General features: G+C 45.6%; 1 protein-coding gene and 1 pseudogene across 9 annotated transcripts in view; both read right to left on the reverse strand.

Annotated features, from left to right (window-relative positions):
* PKNOX1 (PBX/knotted 1 homeobox 1) overlaps positions 1 to 16,729 on the reverse strand; it is a 67,096-nt gene extending 50,367 nt beyond the window's left edge. For 4 of the 8 annotated variants that reach the window (XM_080656430.1, XM_080656427.1, XM_080656424.1 and 1 more), the window contains exon 1: positions 16,575 to 16,673. Coding sequence is in view for 1 of the 8 variants with exons in the window: in XM_080656428.1 (XP_080512554.1) it covers positions 16,575 to 16,592 (18 nt within the window). In the remaining 7 variants the exon portion in view is untranslated. Of the gene's footprint in view, positions 1 to 3,154; positions 3,346 to 16,574 lie in introns of those variants that run through there. The other 4 variants (XM_080656425.1, XM_080656428.1, XM_080656431.1 and 1 more) reach the window with 4 other exon arrangements.
* On the reverse strand, positions 11,827 to 12,304 carry LOC308242216 (U1 small nuclear ribonucleoprotein C-like; annotated as a pseudogene). Its single transcript has one exon. The product of its transcript is annotated as a U1 small nuclear ribonucleoprotein C-like (transcript).
* Positions 16,730 to 19,963: the final 3,234 nt, after the last annotated feature.

Below are 19,963 nucleotides of genomic sequence, written 5' to 3' on the forward strand. Positions count from 1 at the left end.
TCATCTGCTCTCCAGGGTGCCGTGATCTGCCCTGTGCCTCAGGGCAGAGATACGTCTGTATCACGGCCCACACCTTGATCAGGGAAGGAGATCCTGTGGCCTCTAATTTTACCCTCCTTCCCTCCATTCTCCACTTTCCAAAGTGCAAATCTGGTCCAAACCGCCCTTGCAGATCAAGTCTCAGGGCTGACCCTTGCCTGACCCTGCCCTCACACAGCAGCTCCCAAAAGGTAAAAAGTCACACCAATAGTAATGAGACAAATGAACATGATGGGACTCCCAAAAAGGACACAGAATGGAACACTGGAGAGATCTACCTAATCCTGAGGATGTGCCCACAAACCAAATTTAAAAAGGCAAGGGAACTGTTCTGAATTAAGAGTCAGCCCAGCCAGGTGTAGCTCAGCAGTTGAGCGTCAACCCAGGAACCAAGAGGTCACCGGTTCGATTCCCGGTCAGGGCACATGCCCAGGTTGCGGGCTCGATCCCCAGTGGAGGGCGTGCAGGAGGCAGCCAATCAATGATTCTCTCTCATCACTGATGTTTCTATCTCTCCCTCTCCCTTCCTCTCTGAAATCAATAAAAATATATTTAAAAAAAAATTTTTTTAAAAGAGACAAAAGAGCCCAGTCAGGCATGGCTCAGTGGTTGGGCATCGACCTATGAGCCAGGTCACAGTTTGATTCTTGGTTAGGGCACATGCCCAGGTTGCAGGCTTAGTCCCCAGTGGGGGGGCGTACAGGAGGCAGCTGTTCAGTGATTCTCTCTCATCACTGAAGTTTCCACCTCTCTCTCCCTCTCCTTTCCTCTCTGAAATATATATATATATATATATATATATATATATATATATATATATATATATATAAAGTTGATTTAAGTCAGCATGAGAGACTGAGTGTTAAGATGGTGTGATAATGCTGTATGCTAATGGAAACATCTTTGTTTTGAAGAGCAAGGGCTAAGATGTTTAGGGGTATGGTTGTGAAGCCACAGTTTTTTTTTATTATTTAAATATTTTGATCGATTTAAGAAAAAATTTTTTAGAGAGATGGGAGAGAAACATTGATTTGTTGTTTCACTTATTTATGCAGTCATTGGTTGCTTCTTGTATATGTTTCCTGACCAGAAATCAAATCTGCAACCTTTGCGTATTGGGATGACGCTCTAACCCAGCCGTGGGCAAACTACAGCCCGCGGGCCGGATCCGGCCCGTTCGGCTGTTCTATCCGGCCTGCGGAGCCGAAAGAGCAGAGGGTTCTCTTGCTCTCCCCTCCGCTCCTTCACCAGCACCAGCAGCAGTGTTAACATGGCAACGTCGGGAAACACGGCCACCCGCAGCTCCTTCTTCTGAGTGGGCGGATTTATATCCGCCCATTCAGTAGAAGGAACAACCTCTCAATCTTCCAGAGGCTCCTTGTAATGCCCGCGGATGCGTCCCCCGACATCACCCTGGGAATGCGTAGACACGTTATGGTGGTGATGTAGGGAGACACGCCCCTGGAGAGCACAGTATCAGAGCATTAGCTAAAAAGGAGACCAACAACACTGTTCCCACTGAAGTTGATGTTTTAAAGACCAAAAACCTTTCAACCCAGTCTACATTGCCATCTACATCTACATCCCGGGAATAATTTGGAAGTTGCACTAAAGAAAATGTTTAATTTACTGTTTACACATTTTGTTCTTTTCTATTTGTTTTAGTTTTAAATTATTTTATTATATTTAAGTTTAATTTGAAAGGCTTTTGTACCTTTCCTTTGTTAGGCAATTTTATTTTGCCATTGCCATCTTCAATATAAGGTATGTTATTGTGCTATGATTCCTCCATTTTTTTGAAGTTTCAAATTATAATAATTAGTGTTTACATTCTTCTTGTTAAAATGTTTGAAATGAATAAAACTATTGAAATAAAAAAAAAAAGACTGTACCCTTTTATGTAATGATGTTTACTTTGAATTTATATTAGTTCACACAAACACTCCATCCATGCTTTTGTTCCGGCCCTCTGGTCCAGTTTAAGAACCCATTGTGGCCCTCGAGTCAAAAAGTTTGCCCACCCCTGCTCTAACCCCATGGTCGACAAACTGCGGCTCGGGAGCCACATGCGGCTCTTCCACAAAATACCACGGCCTGGGCGAGTCTATTTTGAAGTGGCGTTAGAAGAAGTTTGTTTAAAAAATTTGGCTCTCGCCGAAACCGGTTTGGCTCAGTGGATAGAGCGTCGGCCTGCGGACTGAAGGGTCCCGGGTTCGATTCCGGTCGAGGGCATGTGCCTTGGTTGCGGGCACATCCCCAGTGGGGGGTGTGCGGGAGGCAGCTGGTCGATGTTTCTCTCTCATCGATGTTTCTGGCTCTCTGTCCCTCTCCCTTCCTCTCTGTGAAAATCAATAAAATATATTAAAAAAAAAAAAAATTTGGCTCTCAAAAGAAATTTCAATCGTTGTACTGTTGATATTTGGCTCTGTTGACTAATGTGTTTGCCGACCACTGCTCTAACCAATTGAACTACCCGGACAAGGCCTCCAAAGTTTACTTTAAATGGTCAATAAGAGCACACACACAACTTATAAAAACTGTGGCCAAACTCAACGACTGCTGAGTGGAGGTGGTAGAGGATGACTCTTCTAACTTTTTGTGTCTTAAAATGCCTGTAATAAATACTGGGGGGGAGTCAGAATTTTATTTCAAAAACATATAGATTTGCAGTCCCTCTATCAAAACTGGTTAAAACTTCAATATCTGATACAAACTAGTACAACTATTCTAAAGGAAAATTTTGAAATTTGTGTCAAAAGTTTTGAAAATATGTGCTCTCTCTACAACAAAACACCATGTGAGGAATTTTAAAAAAAGAAATTCTATATGACTATAGTGTATTGTTCAATAAACATACAGGCAGAGTACCATTGTGACCAATATTCCTACAGAACATCAAAGAAGCTGGAGAGAAGTTATCAGCAGATGGCACCATCTGCTCAAGACGGCTGCCAACAGGTGTGTGTGTGTGTGTGTGTGTGTGTGTGTGTGTGTGTGTGTGTAGACATTGCAACCAGTGCCACCACATGGAAGAGCCATTTGCAAATTTGTTGCTCGTAATTTGTGGAGCTCCTTTCCAAATTCCACTCTAGCATAATGTAACACCGACTGGTACCTGCAAGACTGGCAGGCAAACAGGTCTCAGCAGAATTCACAAGGTTCATCTCAGCAGACTTCTTGGGCTTAGGAGGTGGCATTCTGCTCTGGTCAAGGCCTCTGTTGATCTGCTCAGCTATAGACCCTCAGATCGCTGGCTCAGGCAGACCCAAGACAGAATCTGAGTGACTAACTGATACCTATCATCAACTGGAAAATAAATGAAAGCATCTGACCCAAGGATGATGGTCAACAAAGCTCATCTTTCTTTACCATAATAGTTTTAATGGGCATTACGTAAAAACCAACGGCTAACTTGAGTTTAAGAAACAATCAATTAATCCCCATTTCTTCCCCCCGTTACAGAAAGTAAGTATCTATTATGTTCAAACTCAAACAACAGTGCCTTAATTTCCTAACATCACTTGGGGCTCTAAAATCGAAGTCAAAGAATTGCCAACCCAATGTACTCATAATCCCATGGTGTTCAAGGGTCAGACATAGAATATTATTTATACAAGTTTCACCCAGTGATAATTTGTTGAAGTTGTCACTTTGGTACCCTTTCAAGAGTTCCAGCTAGACCAATACAAATGAAATAAGCACAACTTTCCACTATTCATGTACAGAAATAGTAAAACTCATTAGTAATTAAAAAAAATACTAATATATAATTTTAAAATAATATACTTTTTATCTAGCAATTATTAAATTTAAAACAACTATACTGCCAGCAAAGATGAAGTAAAACTTGGAACTTTGAAGGAGTCCTAGAATTCACAAACTGCATGACTGGTTTGGAAAACAATGTGACTATATGTACAGTCAGTCATGAAAAAATATCGCATTTTTCTTCAATCAACCAGAAACTGTAGCATTCAGGCTATGACTTTAAAGGCAGACAAAAATATGAAATATGGGCCAAATCTAAGAGACTGACATTTTAGTATTTTTCAGCTTTCTCGTCTAGGCTGACTGGAATAAGAGAAGTTTATCAAAAAGTCCCAGATATAAACGATTAGCTGAAACTGATCCGGTGGTGAAGTCTTTCCTGCTCAGACAATAGGGATGAATCTGGGAAGGTTCCAGCTGGCTCAGAAGCTCATAGAGACTAGAAAAGAAGGTATCGTATGCAGGTCAGAAGAAGGCCCTGAAGTTGGCAAGGCCTCATCTCTCTTCCCGGCCACAGCTCTCTAGCCAGTGTGGTCTGCCCACTCTTGTCTGAGATGACTTAGTGCTTTAATGGTATCGTTAAACCCTGTGAAAGATTTAGATTTTAATATTTTGGTGTTCATAATAATCTAGGTATTTGACATTTATGGTGCTTTAATAGTTAAGAAAATATGACAAATTAATCTTAAATTTTAGCCTTGATTTTAACTTAAAATGTATAATTAATTGCATTATTGATTTAAGACATAATTTCTTTTTCAGTGAAAAGGTATAAGAGAGAAATTAGCATCAAAAGCTAGATGCTAATATTTTTTATCCATATTAATAATAAATGGAAACAGAACCTACATGTCATCCATAGAGGAACAGTGAAATCGATTATAGTCACCCATCATCAATCATCAGCATGGTGGTTAAATCCAGGAGCAGCATAGAAAGTCTCACAGTAGCCTGCCAACTGAAAGGCAGGGCCCAGATTTGTTAGCATTTGTGCCCGTCATTCAGTCCACGAAGACTTACTGAAGGTCTTCTCCGTGTGGGCTGTGTTGTAAGTGCTTGGGATAGAGCAGCAAACAAAACAAGAAACACCTTTATACCAATGCTGAGAAAGTCCTGACAGATTAATTTGGCCAGGAGACACCTCTATGGTGTCAGGTGTCCCTCGTCCAGAGCCTGGGTCCTCTCCTACAGAGGTCTCCTGTACTCATGGTTCAATTAATTCCTAAACATTTTTAGTTTTTCCTGCTGCTGTCAAAAATATCTCACTGTCACTATACTTTGTGGTAGACTGCTGGATAAAAAAGTGCCCCCTAATCTGTATGGACTAACCTTGTACCCGCCAACTTCACTAGGGCCTTTAGTCCTAACAGTTTATGGAGAGTCTACTGGTTTTCTTGGTACATGTAGTTATCTATAAATCTTGCAGCTGTAATACCAATAAAAATTCCTGTTGTTTAGAAACTAAAAAAAAACCTATCCTAAAATGTATACGGTGGAATCAAGGTCCATGAATAATTAAATTATCCTTAAAAGATTTAAGAAATTGCAAATTTTAAAGTATCCTACAAGACTACAGAAATAACATAAAAGTGTGTAATAACACAATAGATAAATAGGCCATTGGAACAGAAGAAATAAGACACTAGATTTGCCAGGGCTTGAAGAAAAATTGCCCAAAATGCAGGAAGCAATAGAATTTGATTCTTTTACAAAAATCTCTCCTAACTCAATCAATCCCTGCAAAGTGCTGGTGAAACTGGGGTTTTGGTGCTGTTTTTCAAACACACTGTACCTGTGGTCAGTCGTGTGTTCTCTTGTTTAAACATGGGCACACTGACTCTGGGTGGCCTGGGCTGGATAAAGCAGAAGCACTTGCAAGATAAAATCTCTACAGCTTTGGAAGAACACTGTCTCAAAGCTCCGTGTCACAGTTCTAGCTACATATATAGTCCATGTTAATGCAGAAACGTACAGAGAATTTGTTCTACGTTTAATCTTCACTTTGTCCTGTCAGTATCACAACGGGGCTGTGAGAGTAGGAAAGGGAAAATGAGCCAAGAAATACCTTCTCATATTCAAGACCTACATAAGACACTTTTAAGGCTGACCTTAGAGACTCAGTTGGAACCTGGAGAATGCAGTGGAAGCGATGGTGTGCGACTGCTGGGCTGGGTCATAAGTGTGAAGCAGCTGCTACCTTCTTTGGACACTTATTTCTGATGCCCTAAGCCCCCATGCTGTGAGAAAGCACACTCCCCCATCCCAACCCCAATACTGTGAAGAAGCCTGGGTCACATGTAGAGTCATCATAGAAGAGTCCTGGTCAACGACCCCAGCTGAAAGCCAGTATCAACTTCCAAATTTGAGAAAATTCCTCTAAAAGACTCCAGCCCTCAGTCATCAAGCCACTCCCAGCCCCTGCGTATTGCTAGCTGAGGACCCAACCATTGTGGAGCAGGCACAGGCCATTTCCACTGCATCCTTTCCAAATTCCTGGCCTCAAATCCATGAGCATCATAAAATGGTTGTTTTATGCCACTAATGGGTTCCCACTAATAGGAACCAGAACATGCTAGCAGATGCTTTGTAACACTGTCCTCATCTTACAGAAGCACAAAGAGGTTAAGATACCTTTGTGAGGTCAGACTCTGGCTCTGAAGCCCCATTTCTTCTACACATTATTTTTAAGAACACAATAACTTTATTTCTAAGATAACTGTAGAACTCGTAAGAAAATCAGGACAGTATTTGACAATCCGTTCAATTTTGATGCCTGCAAATGTTAATTTCATCAATTCAAACTATGAATTATGGTGTCCTTCAAAATGGGAAACACCATTTAAGAGAATAGTTGAAAAAGGCAATGATCAGGTAAACAGCACGAATGACTTTCAATCATGGCAAGGATGCCCATGCTGCACACGCATGTAACTCTGCTCTGCAAACACTAACAAATCCAAAGAAAAAAATGACAGCCTGGTGTTTATGTGAAGAAGTGGCATTTCCTGACAAACTCTGGAAGTAGGCACCTCCAAAACACCGTAACACAAGTTACTGAAAAGGAAAGAAATATCTCCCTGATGCTATGATGCAGCAAATTAAACAAGCTCCCCCATCACCTTGCCATTTTCTGAACTCTCAGCACAGTCTCCCATGGTCATGCTTTCCCACTCCAAGTCCATTCTCCACACTGCAACCCCAATTATGGGGTTTCTTAAGAGTTGCTTCTTTCCCCCTGCTTATCAATTTTCAGAACAACGTGCTAGTTCCCTATCCTTCTCCAATAGTGACCAGTGAGGCTGTTTCAGCACATTATAATCTCCTGGGTTTGAACATTTTTAAAATAAGTATATTAGCCCTAGCTAGTTTGCTCAGTGGACAGAGCGTTGGCCTGCGACTGAAGGGTCCCAGGTTCAATTTCAGTCAAGAACACATACCTTGATTGCAGGCTCCCGGCCCTGGTAGGGGACATGCGAGAGGCAACCAATTGATGTATCTCTCTCACATCGGTGTTTCTCTCTGTCTCTCCCTCTCCCTTCCACACTCTCTAAAAATCAATGGAAAAATATCCTCGGATGAGGATTAAAATTTCTGTCCAAAACACATATTTCCAAGCCAAAAGTCCACAAATGTTCACTAAAGACATAGTAAAACTCTAACCACAAAGGTGTTTTAGTGGTTTAGGACCTGTTTTAGTGAATTCTGAGCTGGTTGGTTTAGTGTAGCGGGATAGAATTTCAATTCACATCACAGTTTTTAAGACCTTGACTATCATTGGCAAGGAAAGACTACTTGCTTTCCCAGTGGCATTTGGGTTTCAGAACAACTGCTTCTGGACCAGGTGGTACCCATAAGAAAGAATTAAGCTCTATATACTGACTTCAGCAAAGCAGAGTTTCTCAGGGCTCAAATGCCAGCAAAAGGGAAAAACAAAGGAGCAATGAAGCAATGGGAACTGGTCACAAAAGCAAAGATTTCTAGATTTAGCTTTCAATATTTATTCACATGAATTCCTTTATTATTCTAATTATGACTTGAAGAGCTATTTACCTAGGCCCTATTTTTACACAGGTGTCATTACATACCAATCACTGTTTGATTCCATTTATCCAGACCAGGCGTCCTCAAACTACGGCCCGCGGGCCACATGCTGCCCACCGAGGACATTTATCCGGCCCGCCGGGTGCCACTGCCTGTCCTGCTTAGCAGCCGACTCATCCCGGGCCCGCAGTGCGCATAGGAATTTGTTCATTTTTTTTTTAACTATAGTCCAGCCCTCCAATGGTCTGAGGGACAGTGAACTGGCCCCTTGTTTAAAAAGTTTGAGGACCCCTGATCCAGACTGACACAAATTTGTTTCAGCTGAAATGACTGAGGGGTCAGCACACTTTTCTGTAAAGAGCCAGCTAATTAGTATTTTAGGCTTTGTGGGCCACATACTGTTTCTATTGTATATTCTTTTTCCTTTACAATGGCTCTAGTGGCACTTGGCCCAGAGGCCTACAATTTGCCAACTCATGGCCTAAAATATATCTGTCCATAGAGACATGTTCATAACTTCTTTTATCCATCAAAAAGTTACTCTCTAACCTGGCCAGTGTGGCTCAGTTGGTTGAGCATCATCCCATGCACCAGGAAGTCACCCGTTGATTCCAGGCCGGGGCACATGTCTGGGTTGCAGGCTCGATCCCCATTGGGGGTATGTAGGAGGCAGCTGATCAATGTTTCCTTCTCTCTGAAATCAACACATATTTTTTTTAAAAATTTGCTCTCTAACTCAGTTTTGGGACATCAAGTCTTTTGCAATTTTCATTTAATCTACAGACAGGCCCAATGCAATAAAGCTCGGAACTGCCACACCTAGCCACTTTCCTTCTCAGCAGGGCAACTCCCCGGCTGTTCTCCAAAGCTGTTAAACTGATGAGCACAATCAATTCCACTAACAGTAATGCAAGAAAGTCTATGGTAACTTTAGCTTGCATGTCTGGAAGAGAGAAGGTTAAGGAGCCAGGAAAGGACTGGGGACACAGCAAGAGTCAAGAGACATTTGCAACCAACATCTTTGTGGCTGCTAATATTTTCTCAAAATATTTAATTGATGATACTTTTCCAAACTAAACCTGCTAATATTATTAATAAAGAAAGCTGTCAAGGAATCCAAGAAAACTGTCAAAATTCTATACAAAAAAAAAAAAAAAGAGATTTTTCCAAGATACCTTTTAGGACAATCAACTGTCCATCACTACAGTTCAGTGAGTTGTCATCCACCTGTCCCCTCTCTTCTATCCTGGCTTCATTCACATCCCCCATCCCAGTGAGGGTTCAGCCAATAACACATTCTGAGGAAAACATCTGCCAAGCAATCACTTTATTGTTCAAACAAGGCTTGGGGAAGTACCACTTGAAGTTTAATATTCAAATGAAATCATAGCCCCAGCCGGTTTGGCTCAGTAGATAGAGTGTCGGCCTGCAGACCAAAGGGCACAGGTTCGATTCCGGTCAAGGGCAAGTATCTTGGTTGCAGGCTCCTCCCCAGCCCAGGCCCTGGTTAGGGCCTGTGCAGGAGGCAACCAATCTATGTGTTTCTCTCACATTGATGTTTCTCTCTGTCTTTCACTCTCTTCCACTCTCCCTAAAAATCAATGGAAAAATATGCTCAAGTGAGGATTAACAAAAAAAATAAAATAAAATCATAAATATTACATTCTGTTAAAATAAAATCTGTCCAAAACACATATTTCCAAGCCAAAAGCCCACAAATGTTCACTAAAGACATAGTAAAACTCTAACCACAAAGGTGTTTTAGTGGTTTAGGACCTGTTTTAGTAAATTCTGAGCTGGTTGGTCTAGTATAGCTGGATAGAATTTCAATTCACATCACAGTTTTTAAGACCTTGACTATCATTGGCATCATTAAAAAGCTGATACTCAAACCTTTCATGTAGTATTTATTGTTAAGGGTCAATGAATATGTTTTATGAAAAACAGAAACCCCACTCCTTCAAGGCAAGGGCCCCTCACACATACAATCTTTCTTCCTAGGGCACTGTCTGCGCTGGGGGACAGCACCTTAGAAATAGGCCCAGCAGTGATACCATCCTACTTAGGTCCCCTGGGATCTGACTAAGCTTGTAGGCCAGAGGAGGCTAAAATAAACACAGAAAATATAAAAAATGAGATGCTCAAAAGGCTCTGCCACATTAGGCATGGACATAAAATAATCAGAAAAAAAATAGAACCATTAAATTGTGAAGAGATCTTAAATTTTTAAAATAAAAAACATATTTACCTGGATTATGTAAATATATAAAAACATATATATATAAAAAAGCCTAAGTGACCGTTCGACTGTTCGACCAGTAGCTATGACGTGCACTGACCACCAGGGGGCAGACGCTCAACTCACAGGCATGGAAACATGAAACAGACTGAAGAATTTGAGGAAAGGGAGGCAGGGGGAGGGCGGGAAGAGATTAACCAAAGATCTTACATGCATACTAAAGGCCCAGTGCATGGATTCGTGCACCGGTAGGGTCCCTCGGCCTGGCCTGCAGGGATTGGGCAGAAACTGGGAGTTCGACATCCCCCGAGGGGTCCCAGATTGCGAGAGGGCGCAGACCAGGCTGAGGGACCCCACCAGTGCACAAATACGTGCACCGGGCCTCTAGTATATAATAATGATGGCTAAAAACACAACACAAAATAGATTAACTGATTAATACATAAAAATGTATGCATATCCAACTAAACTTGGGTTCTACACAATACGTTTTGGGAAATGCTGTTCTAGGTCAGTCGTTCTCAACCAGGTAAGACTTTTCTCCCCCAGAGGACAATGGGCAATATCAGAAGACATTTTTTATTGTTACAACTGGGGCTAGGGTCCCACTAGCCTCTAGTATGTAGGGACCAAGAATGCTGCTAAAATCTTACAATGCACGGACCAACCTCCTCCACACAGACATTTCTAGTCCCAAATGTTAACAGTGCCATGGTATACTGCTGCTCTAGAGGATTGCAGAGGTATTTCTACCTATGCTGCAGGAAATTCTGCTGAAATAAAACTTTTTTTAAAAAAATATACATATACACATAACTAAATTTAGACAAGTACAAAATTAAATTCCTAATTTTTTAATGCAAAAAGTACAAATCTTGACAAAATGTCTTAGACAAAATATTATATTGAAAGATTAGCAAGGTCTCATTGAGGCATTATTTTTGCAAAAAATAATGAACTGTTTTGGATACTGCAATCACAGTATCTATCAATCCACAGTCCCTTCTGAATGACCCAACCCCACTACAGACCCTGCTGAAAGGGGGCAGCTGTGTAGATGGCAGGAGTCCATCCGTTCCTGGGGACAGGACCAGGCAGCTCCTAGGTGGGGTGGAGGGAAAGAGGAAGAGGATGAGGTGGCAGAGTTGGGCCCAAACTAAAAGGGGGGTGGAGAACATGCAATTGACAGTGTGCAGGAATAGACAGTGGAGAGTTAGAGTCCAACAGAGAAGGATGGCCAAGACCCCATGTGGGCAGCCAGACTCTGCCAGGACCCAAAACTGGCCCCAAGGCCCAGCACTATGGTGATCCCTGCAATCCCGCTAGATTCCGATTTTCCTTATCCTTGTTGGACCACAGACTCCTGGACTTGAAGTTAGCCTGCTCCCTGCCATCCTGAGACCTGACTAAACAGCCAGTCATTCTGTGTCAGCCACAGGTGGCAAACAAGAAAAGCAGCATTTCCAGTAAACATGCCCATAGCCTCAGCTCACATGGCTTTTTTTTTTTTTAACGAAAAGAGTTGACATTTTTATTTTCACATTTCACAATACAAATGAAAATTGATCTTTTTTTTTTTTGTCCCACTACTCCCCTCAAACACTATTCTCTCTTAGATAGGAAGAGGGAGTGAGTCTTCCTTGTCTGCTGTTAGAAAACACCCAGAGTCACAGCACCTTGATCTCCTGTGAAGTAGAACAAGTAATAGAAGCCTGATAGAAAGAGGCTCCCCTTTCTCCTTATCTGTCTGGTCGAGTCATTCCGGGCCGAGTGGGCACCATCATGGAACGGGCCGGAGGTCTCATCATTGGGGGCCCAGGCATCATTGGCATGTGCCCTCCCACAGGCGGCCTCATTCCAGGAGCAGGTCCCACTGGCATCATCCCAGGAGGAGGAGGACCCATCATTGGCATCATGGGAGGGCCCCCCATATGGGGTGCTAGCATCATACCAGGGCGAGGTGGACGCGAAGACTGGGGGGAGGTGGGATTATCGCCCCTGCAGGAGGTGGAGCTGAGAATGGAGTAGGAGGTATTTTTCCTTGCTGAAATGCTGCAGTTGTTTTGTCAGTCAGGCTCTGAGCCTGCTCTTCCATCCATTTCTGACAGTAGTCTTTCACATTCTCTTTGTGTTTCCTACACTGCAGTGTGTCATTCTCACAGATGGAGAGTCATGGGGGAGGTATGTATCGCAGCAGTCACACTAAAACTTCGGCATGTTGTTCTGTAGGCCGTTGGCACTCCGTTGGCCACTCCGCGACCACCTCACATGGCTTTACTGGGCTAGAGGCGTGTCAAAGATGCCTGCCTTATGGTGATGGCATCATCCTGAGCAGAAAAATTTCCCAAGACAGGAGCACCATCAATCCACAATGAGCAGCTTACTCTAAAGAAAGGGAAGGCAGGGCCTGATACTGGACCTGTCAGGATAACTAAATCCTATCATTTAGAGAAATACAACAAAATGAATCCAAAATGTTTACTAGCTCAGGCCTTCAGTCTCTCAACCCGGTACATCAGTTTTCAAGATTGTGAAAAAACTGCTGAGCCTTCTCCCCAAGGAATCCTACATAGAGTTAGAAAGCTATGCTGTCCCCTTCTAAGATCCCTGGGGAGCTTGAAACCACCTTGTCAAAAAGCACATTTGCTGTGATAGGTATGTGACCCTCTGAGTGAACTTCCCAGAAAATGAATAGACTGGTGTGTGTGTGTGGGGGGGGGGGGGGAGGTGCGGGCAAAACACCAGTACCTGGTGGCTGGCAGCACTCTGCACACTCTGGTGGGCAGGACAACATGGCAGATGCAGTAACCTCATTTGACAACCTTTGCAACCAGGCCTTTCCACCAAATGATCATGTCAATCATCACTTGAATGTTTATTCTAAAGATTTCCAGTTCAAATTTTTTCTACACTGTATTTCCATGTTCTATATTGAAGGAGAACAGAGTTTGGGATGCCAAATATGCCACTTTGGCATATTGATTATTTTAGGCTGGTTAATTTTAAGAAACAGCAGACCTAGAAGAAGCTCTGAAAACCTAGGAGAAGTTACCCTTTGTAAAACTCCATTAGATTTGTAAGGGCAACCTCCATCTGTAAGGGAGTTTCCCTCACTGTACCTGTCCTTTCACTGTCAGAGAAGGCAGGGACTTAAATCTGCAGAAAAACCTTAGGCTGGTTGTCTGTGTTTTGCCTGGTAACCTCCCATAAAAGACTCTCCACCCCCAATGTCATCTTTTCTCACTAGCTGAAGGTGGTATTTAAGATGATGGCTTCCACAGTTTGGCAAGTTACTCAGTGTTCCTGGGTCTCTCCAAAGTATACATGTTACTAAACTTTGTTTTTCTCCTACTAATCTGTCTTCTGTTAATTTGATTATTAGTCCAGCCAGAACTTGAAGGGTAGAGGATGATTTTCCTCCCCACCAGTGTCTTCTTAAACAGCTTGTACAAAATAGGCTAACTTATCACAGCTGTGTGTGGTCTGTCGCAATGGTCTAAGACAGTGCCCCCATGTGGCTCCTGCAGCTTCTCTCACCCTCGACCCTCCATGACCCCAGCCTGCTAAGTTCTGAGTTCCCTTATTTGAACTGTTTTTATTTCCTCGTCCCCATTGCCATCATTTTAGGAAGGAAAACAGGGCACACACATATTCCTACTAACGGATGGGCTGAGGACAAGGTGAGTTCTGGTGCAGAAGTTCTGAACTTGGTGTCTGTGAACTTGATTGAGAAAAAATATCTTTATTTGCAATAATCTCTGGCTGAAATCTAGTACTCACTCAATTATGAGGGTAGACATTAAATCCTGGAGTTCCAGCCCATGCGGTGTGGCTCAGTGGTTGAGTGTCAACCTATGAACCAGGAGGTCATGGTTCGATTCCTGGTCAGGGCACATGCCTGGGTTGCTGGCTCGATCCCCAGTGTGGGTTGTGCAGGAGGCAGCTGATCAATGCTTCTCTCATCACTGATGTTTCTATCACTCTCTCTCTCCCTTTCCCTCTGAAATCATTAAAAAAATTTTTTAAATCTTGGCTTTCCAGCAGTACCTGTAGCTTTTTCACCAACAGAAACCACAAATATCTTCACAAAGCATTAGAGTTGCTTCAGAAATCCCAAATTGTCAGTCACTTCTCACCACTGCAAAGGAATTACTACAGCCAGTGCTCAGTCTGTTACTAATTCAGCTAATGAAGGGCACTGAGGAACTTCATCACCAGTTTGGTTCGATGTTTTGATAACTGTATTTCAGTAATAATGGGTTCTCTTCTTGATCCTATTTTATCTAAAACAGTGATTTTTTTTTAACAGTGCACCACAAGAATTTTTAAAACATGCAATACCTGACTAGTCAGGGGCACTGACCCCTTTCCCCTTAGATTGTCAAATAAAAAATAACAACAGCCAACGCAATAGCTGTCTGGTGTGAATGAATCAAAGTTAAACCAATTATTTTTTGTCAGATTGGCAAAAAATATATTTTTGGTGTGCCACAGAATTTTAGTAATTAGTGTGCCATGAGAAGAGAAAGGCTGAAAATCACTGATCTACAACATCTTTACAGAGAGCCCAGAGGCCAGGTGAACACAGGAAAGGCTCCCAAGGGCAAATGCTTTGCATCAGTAGCAGTTACAAGGATTTCTTTTAAACCGTTTCAAAATGCTTAATAATTTGCAACAACAATGAAAGTTATAACTAGAATGTTACTGCTCATGAAGTACTTTTCTAAAGTTACAACACACTGACACAGATGTAGAGATGTAAACTAGAGGACAGGGCCCAACAAGATGTTTGCACTCAGCATTATTAACATGCCACCTGCTGACACTTAAATCACAAGCACAGAACCTCATCTGTCAAGTCCTGTTTAGACCAGTTTCACCAACCCCAATGCCTTTTCAAGTCTCTACAGTAGGAAGCGCATTTTATTGCTGGACAAGAAAGCATGGACAGTCAGCATCGCTCAGTGGTGTACTGGACAGTCAATCAAATCCTGTAAGTGGATGATGCACACGCCACTCTCCACTCAGTAAATTAGGGGGAAAATGATGAAAGGCAGGTAGATGTGCAGTCTGCCATCTTCCAAATCAATGTACCAGATTCGAGTGCATCACCAACAACTACCTGCAAACTTCACCTCAGTTCTTCCTTTGTTAACATCTAGCATGTACTGTATAACATATTATGTAATTTATTTCAACATGATGCATTGTGTAAATATAATTCCTTTTTCGATGTCAGAAAAATCATAGTTATACCCAATTAAAGCCGAAGGTTTCGTTTACCCTAAAGTGGAAGGTGCTCACTTACACTAAGGAAAAAAACAGTAGCTTTTATAGAAAGCGAACTTACAATCTAAATTATTAAATTAAATTATACCTGACACGTCAGATACATCCTGGATGGCTGCAAGGCTGCGATCAAACTCACTAAACGCACATCTGCTTAAGGACATCCCCCGCCCCCCGCCCGCCTTCAGTCCTCGGCCACGATTCCCACGCTAGCAACACCTCTGGGCACTGAGGGGTCACACCTCAAGGAGCAGACCCTAACTGGTGTCGCAGGGCCGCTTAGGGCATTTCCAGAGCCCCAGGATGAAATAAAGCAGGCTCCACTTTTCTAATTTTTCTGATGTGACTCACGACTTCTAAAGGAATGTGCAATTCCGGCGAGCGCCTGACCAAGTTGGACACGTCCACTCACTATTTCAAGTTGGCCGTTTATTATAAGCGATACCTTCCTAACTAATTCCAGAAACGGGAACCCTGGCCTGAGGCACACAGCCCAGCACCCCGTCAGGCTGCAGCCGGCTCCCTCTCAGATCCGCACCCCCGGACCCGCCCCCCACCCCACTCTGTCGACCCCGGCAGGGCCGGTGGGACGCGCACCGCCTAAGGCGCAGAGGGTCGGCCAGGGTGCGCCCCTCCGGCAGCCGCCCCAGCCATCTTCCCGCCTCCCGCCCCGCGGAGCACCCCCCGCGGCCGTCTCACCAACCGCGGGGCCGCGCTGCCCTCACGCCTGGCCCCGCCCCCGCGCGCCCCCGCGCCCCTCACGCCGGCCCCGCCCCGCCTGCGCCCGCGCGCCCCCCACCCCTGCCCCGCCCCCGCCTGCGCCCGGGCGCGCGCCGCGCTCCGTGAGGAACGCTTAAGAGCGCGCGCCTCACAACGGGCCCCAAGCGGCAGCGGCGGCGGCTTCCAGAAATTTCCGCGTCCGTTAACCCACACTGAGAAACAAGGTGGGCGCGCCCCCGCGGCTGCCCAGCAGATAAAGCCCCTCCCCGAGTCCTTGGCTCCCCTCCCCCACAAGCACCCCCTCCCCGCCCCCTGCCCCGGGCGGCGGGTCCGGCGCGGCCCTCCCGGGCGACTGCGGCCCAGGGAGACCCAGGCGGTGGCGACGGGGTGACGGCTGCGGCGCCGGCGGGCCAGCGTGATTGATAGGGACGGGGCGGCGGAGCGGCGGCGGTGGCGGAGCGGTTGAGTGACAGCTTACCTGGGTGCCAATCTTCATCACACTGACAAGCGGCTGCAGCAATCGGGACCCGCAGTGCCGCGCCCGCGTCCAACCGTCACGCCGACGCTAGGCCACGCGACACAGCCTCGCTCAATGGGAGGAGGGCGACGCCGACGCGCGCCGCATCAATATTCAGATAGGAGGCGGGGCCATCCAGACTCGGGCCCCGCCCCGTCCCTGCGCCGCAGCGGCGCGGGGCGGGGCCTGCCTTCCGGGGGTGGGGAGAGAGGCGGGGGCGGGCTGCGGCCGGCCACCCCCCGCCTCGCGCCCGAGCCAGGCCCCGCCTCCAGCCAGCCGAGCTTCCCGCCTCATGACTATGCAGCGAAGGCGTGACCTGGGCGCGCGCCACGCCCCTCCGCTCTCTTTCCAGCGTCCCGGTCAGATCTGAGGAGCGGGCTTGGGTGGGCGGGACCGTGGGGAAAGAGGTACCAGCCCCACTTCGCGCTCCCGTCACAGGTGGGTCCGCGCCGACACGCGCTGCCCTCAGAGGCCATTGCAGATTGGCTTCACGGGCGCCCGCCACCGAACCCGCTCGGCCTGCGCGCGCCCCCTTTGTGTGCAGCCCCCGCCGCCTCCCGGTGGGCGCGAGGCCGGACCGCACAGCGGGTGCGTAAGTGTGCTCTTTGCCGCGGCGGCTGGTGTAGTTGTCGCCGCCTGTCTCTGCCCAACAATTGGTCTGGTCCTGGGCTCTGTCCCCGGCGTGCGGGTTCCAGCCACAGGTGCTGGCACGCCTCTGGTCCGGTCCGGCACTTTGCCTTCAGTACACCTGTCCCCCAGGTGACCCTTGCAGGCCCTATCAACAGGTGAAGTGACTTCCCTGGGGGGACATGGAAAGTGTAGCCTATCTCAAGGTGGACTTTCAAAGGCTGTCTCAGTGCACCCATGGGTCCCGCCCTCGGCCTTGCTCTACAAGACTTGAAGGGAAGTCCTCACCCGCCCTAGTACAGAGGCATGGGGTTTGTCCTACTAGCCATTCATTTAAATATACATGTACTAGAGGCCCGATGCATGAAATTCCTGCAAGAGTAGGCCAACCCCCTCCTGCCAGCACCAGCTTTTCTCTGGCTTCCTCTGGAAGGACACCCAGTCTAATTAGCATATTATGCTTTTATTATATGGGATGTGTGTATGTATGTATATGTGTATATATGTATATAAATATGTACATATATATTTTATTGATTTCCAAGAGGAAGGGAGAGAGAGATAGAAACATCAATGATGAGAATCATTGATGGGCTATCTCCTGCACACCCTCTACTGGGGATCCAGCCCACAACCCAGGCATGTGCCCTGACCTGGAATCAAACCCTGACCTCCAGGTTCATAGGTCGAGGCTCAACCACTGAGTGACACCTGGCTTGACCATTCATTTTTGCAGAAACATTCCCACCTTGCCCAGTTGGTGTGGCTCTGTCCTTGAGTGTTGACCTACGAACCAGGAAGCACAGTAAGCCAGAACTGTGAAATGACACAAGTGTGTGCAGCTGGCACGGCCTATTTCCTGAGCTTTGGTATCTGTGATGGTTAGTGGTATGTGTCCACCTGGCTGAGCTAGAGTATCCAATTGTGTGATTAAACACAAATCTACGTAAGATATTGCTCTGAAGATATTTCTTGGATGAAATTAACATTTAAATCGGTATGCTTTGAGTAAAGCAGATTACCCTCCAAGATGTGGGTGGGCCTCATCCAATCAGGTGAAGGCCTTACAAGAAAACACTCTGAGGTCCCCTGAAGAATGCTACCAGCAGACCATAGCAGCATCAGCTCTTACCAGAATTTTCAGCTGGCCGACCTGCCCTGCAAATTTCAGACTTGCCAGCACCCACAATGGCATGAGCCAATTCCTTAAAATCAGTCTCTTGAAGGATAGATAGTGATATAGATCTGTGTGTGTGTATATATATATATATATATATATATCCACATATATATATTTTTTTTCACTCGATTGTTTCTGAGAATGCTGACAAAGACAATATTCCTTTTCCTCTCTATTTAGACCTCTATGATGGCACATTGAGGCCATCCGGAGAGCAGGCATGCTTCTTTTATTTTCTGCACCATTTCCTCCTTCTCTACTGTGGATGGCCAAGGCCTCTGTGGACAACCCTGGAAGGCTTGTGTCCAAGTTAGCCACTCATCCCATGGTTTTTCTAGAAGAATTATGAGGATCATAAGCTGAGGATCAGCCACAGAAAACAAGCTTCAAGCCCTGTAGTGCTGCTTCCTATCTGCCCATAGTGGTCAGCGTGCCCTTCAGAGAGTTACCCTCTTGCCCTCTCAGCACCCCCCCACCTCCCACTGGGACACTCCCACCTGGAGGGGTTCTATCCACCACCTGGCTGAGGAGGAGTGGGGGTGGGGTAGGGAGATGAAAAGGGACCCAGATTCAGTTGTCTGGCTGAGGGTCCCTCTGCCACCTCCTGGCTGCACTGACCTTTGCAGGGACACAGATCTGCTGTGGCCCCGCCTGGGGAGCCCAAGATGGATGCCCAAGGGATAGGAAGTAGAGCTGGTGCACTGCTCTCCTGCACTTGGGATAGCACAAAGCACAAAAAGGAGCATCAAGCCCTGGCTGCTGTGTTCAGTGGTTAGAGCATTGGCCCATGCATTGAGGTGTTGCAGGTTTGATTCCCGGTCGAGGGCACACCTGAATTGCAAGTTTGATCCCTGGCCTTGGTTGGGGTATGTGCAGGAGGTAACCCACCCATCTATGTTTCTCTCTCCTCCTCCTCCTCCTCCTCCTCCTCCTCCTCTTCTTCCTCCCTCCCTCCCTCCCTCCCTCCCTCCCTCCCTCCCTCCCTTCCTTCCACTCTAAAAAGCAATGGAAAAATATCCTCAGGCAAGGATTAACAACAACAACAAAAGGAATATCAAGCTAAAAAATTTTTTTTCTTCTTGCCCCCTCATTCTTGGCTATTTTCCTAATCTTCCGGAATGTTTACCATCTTTGGAGACATCAGAGTTTCATTTTCTGCAGCATATTTTCAGAGAGAGAGAGAGAGAGAGAGAGAGAGAGAGAGAGAGAGAGAGAGAACAAAGCCTGGGCTGGACCTGTGAGCTCAGTCAGAAAGCAGCCTTCTTGATGGCTGTGTCACCATCTCTCTTGATGCCTATTGGGCTGGGCAGCACTTTTGTATTGCTGCATCCACATATATTTGTCTATAAATAAAAAACCTTTGTTATGTGCAAATATTAATCAGAATCAGTGGAAAGATTAAAGAATAAACTTGTTACCGGAAAACAAAATGTGCTCACAAATTCTAGAGCCAGCAGGAATCTGGGTCATTTTAAGGGGAAAAAACTTTCCAGACAAGGCTCGCTGCAGCCCACGGTGCAATGAAGACAAGGTCACAGCCCTC

The sequence above is a fragment of the Plecotus auritus genome (assembly GCF_963455305.1).
Source record: "Plecotus auritus genome assembly, chromosome: 2".
NCBI lineage: Eukaryota > Metazoa > Chordata > Mammalia > Chiroptera > Vespertilionidae > Plecotus > Plecotus auritus.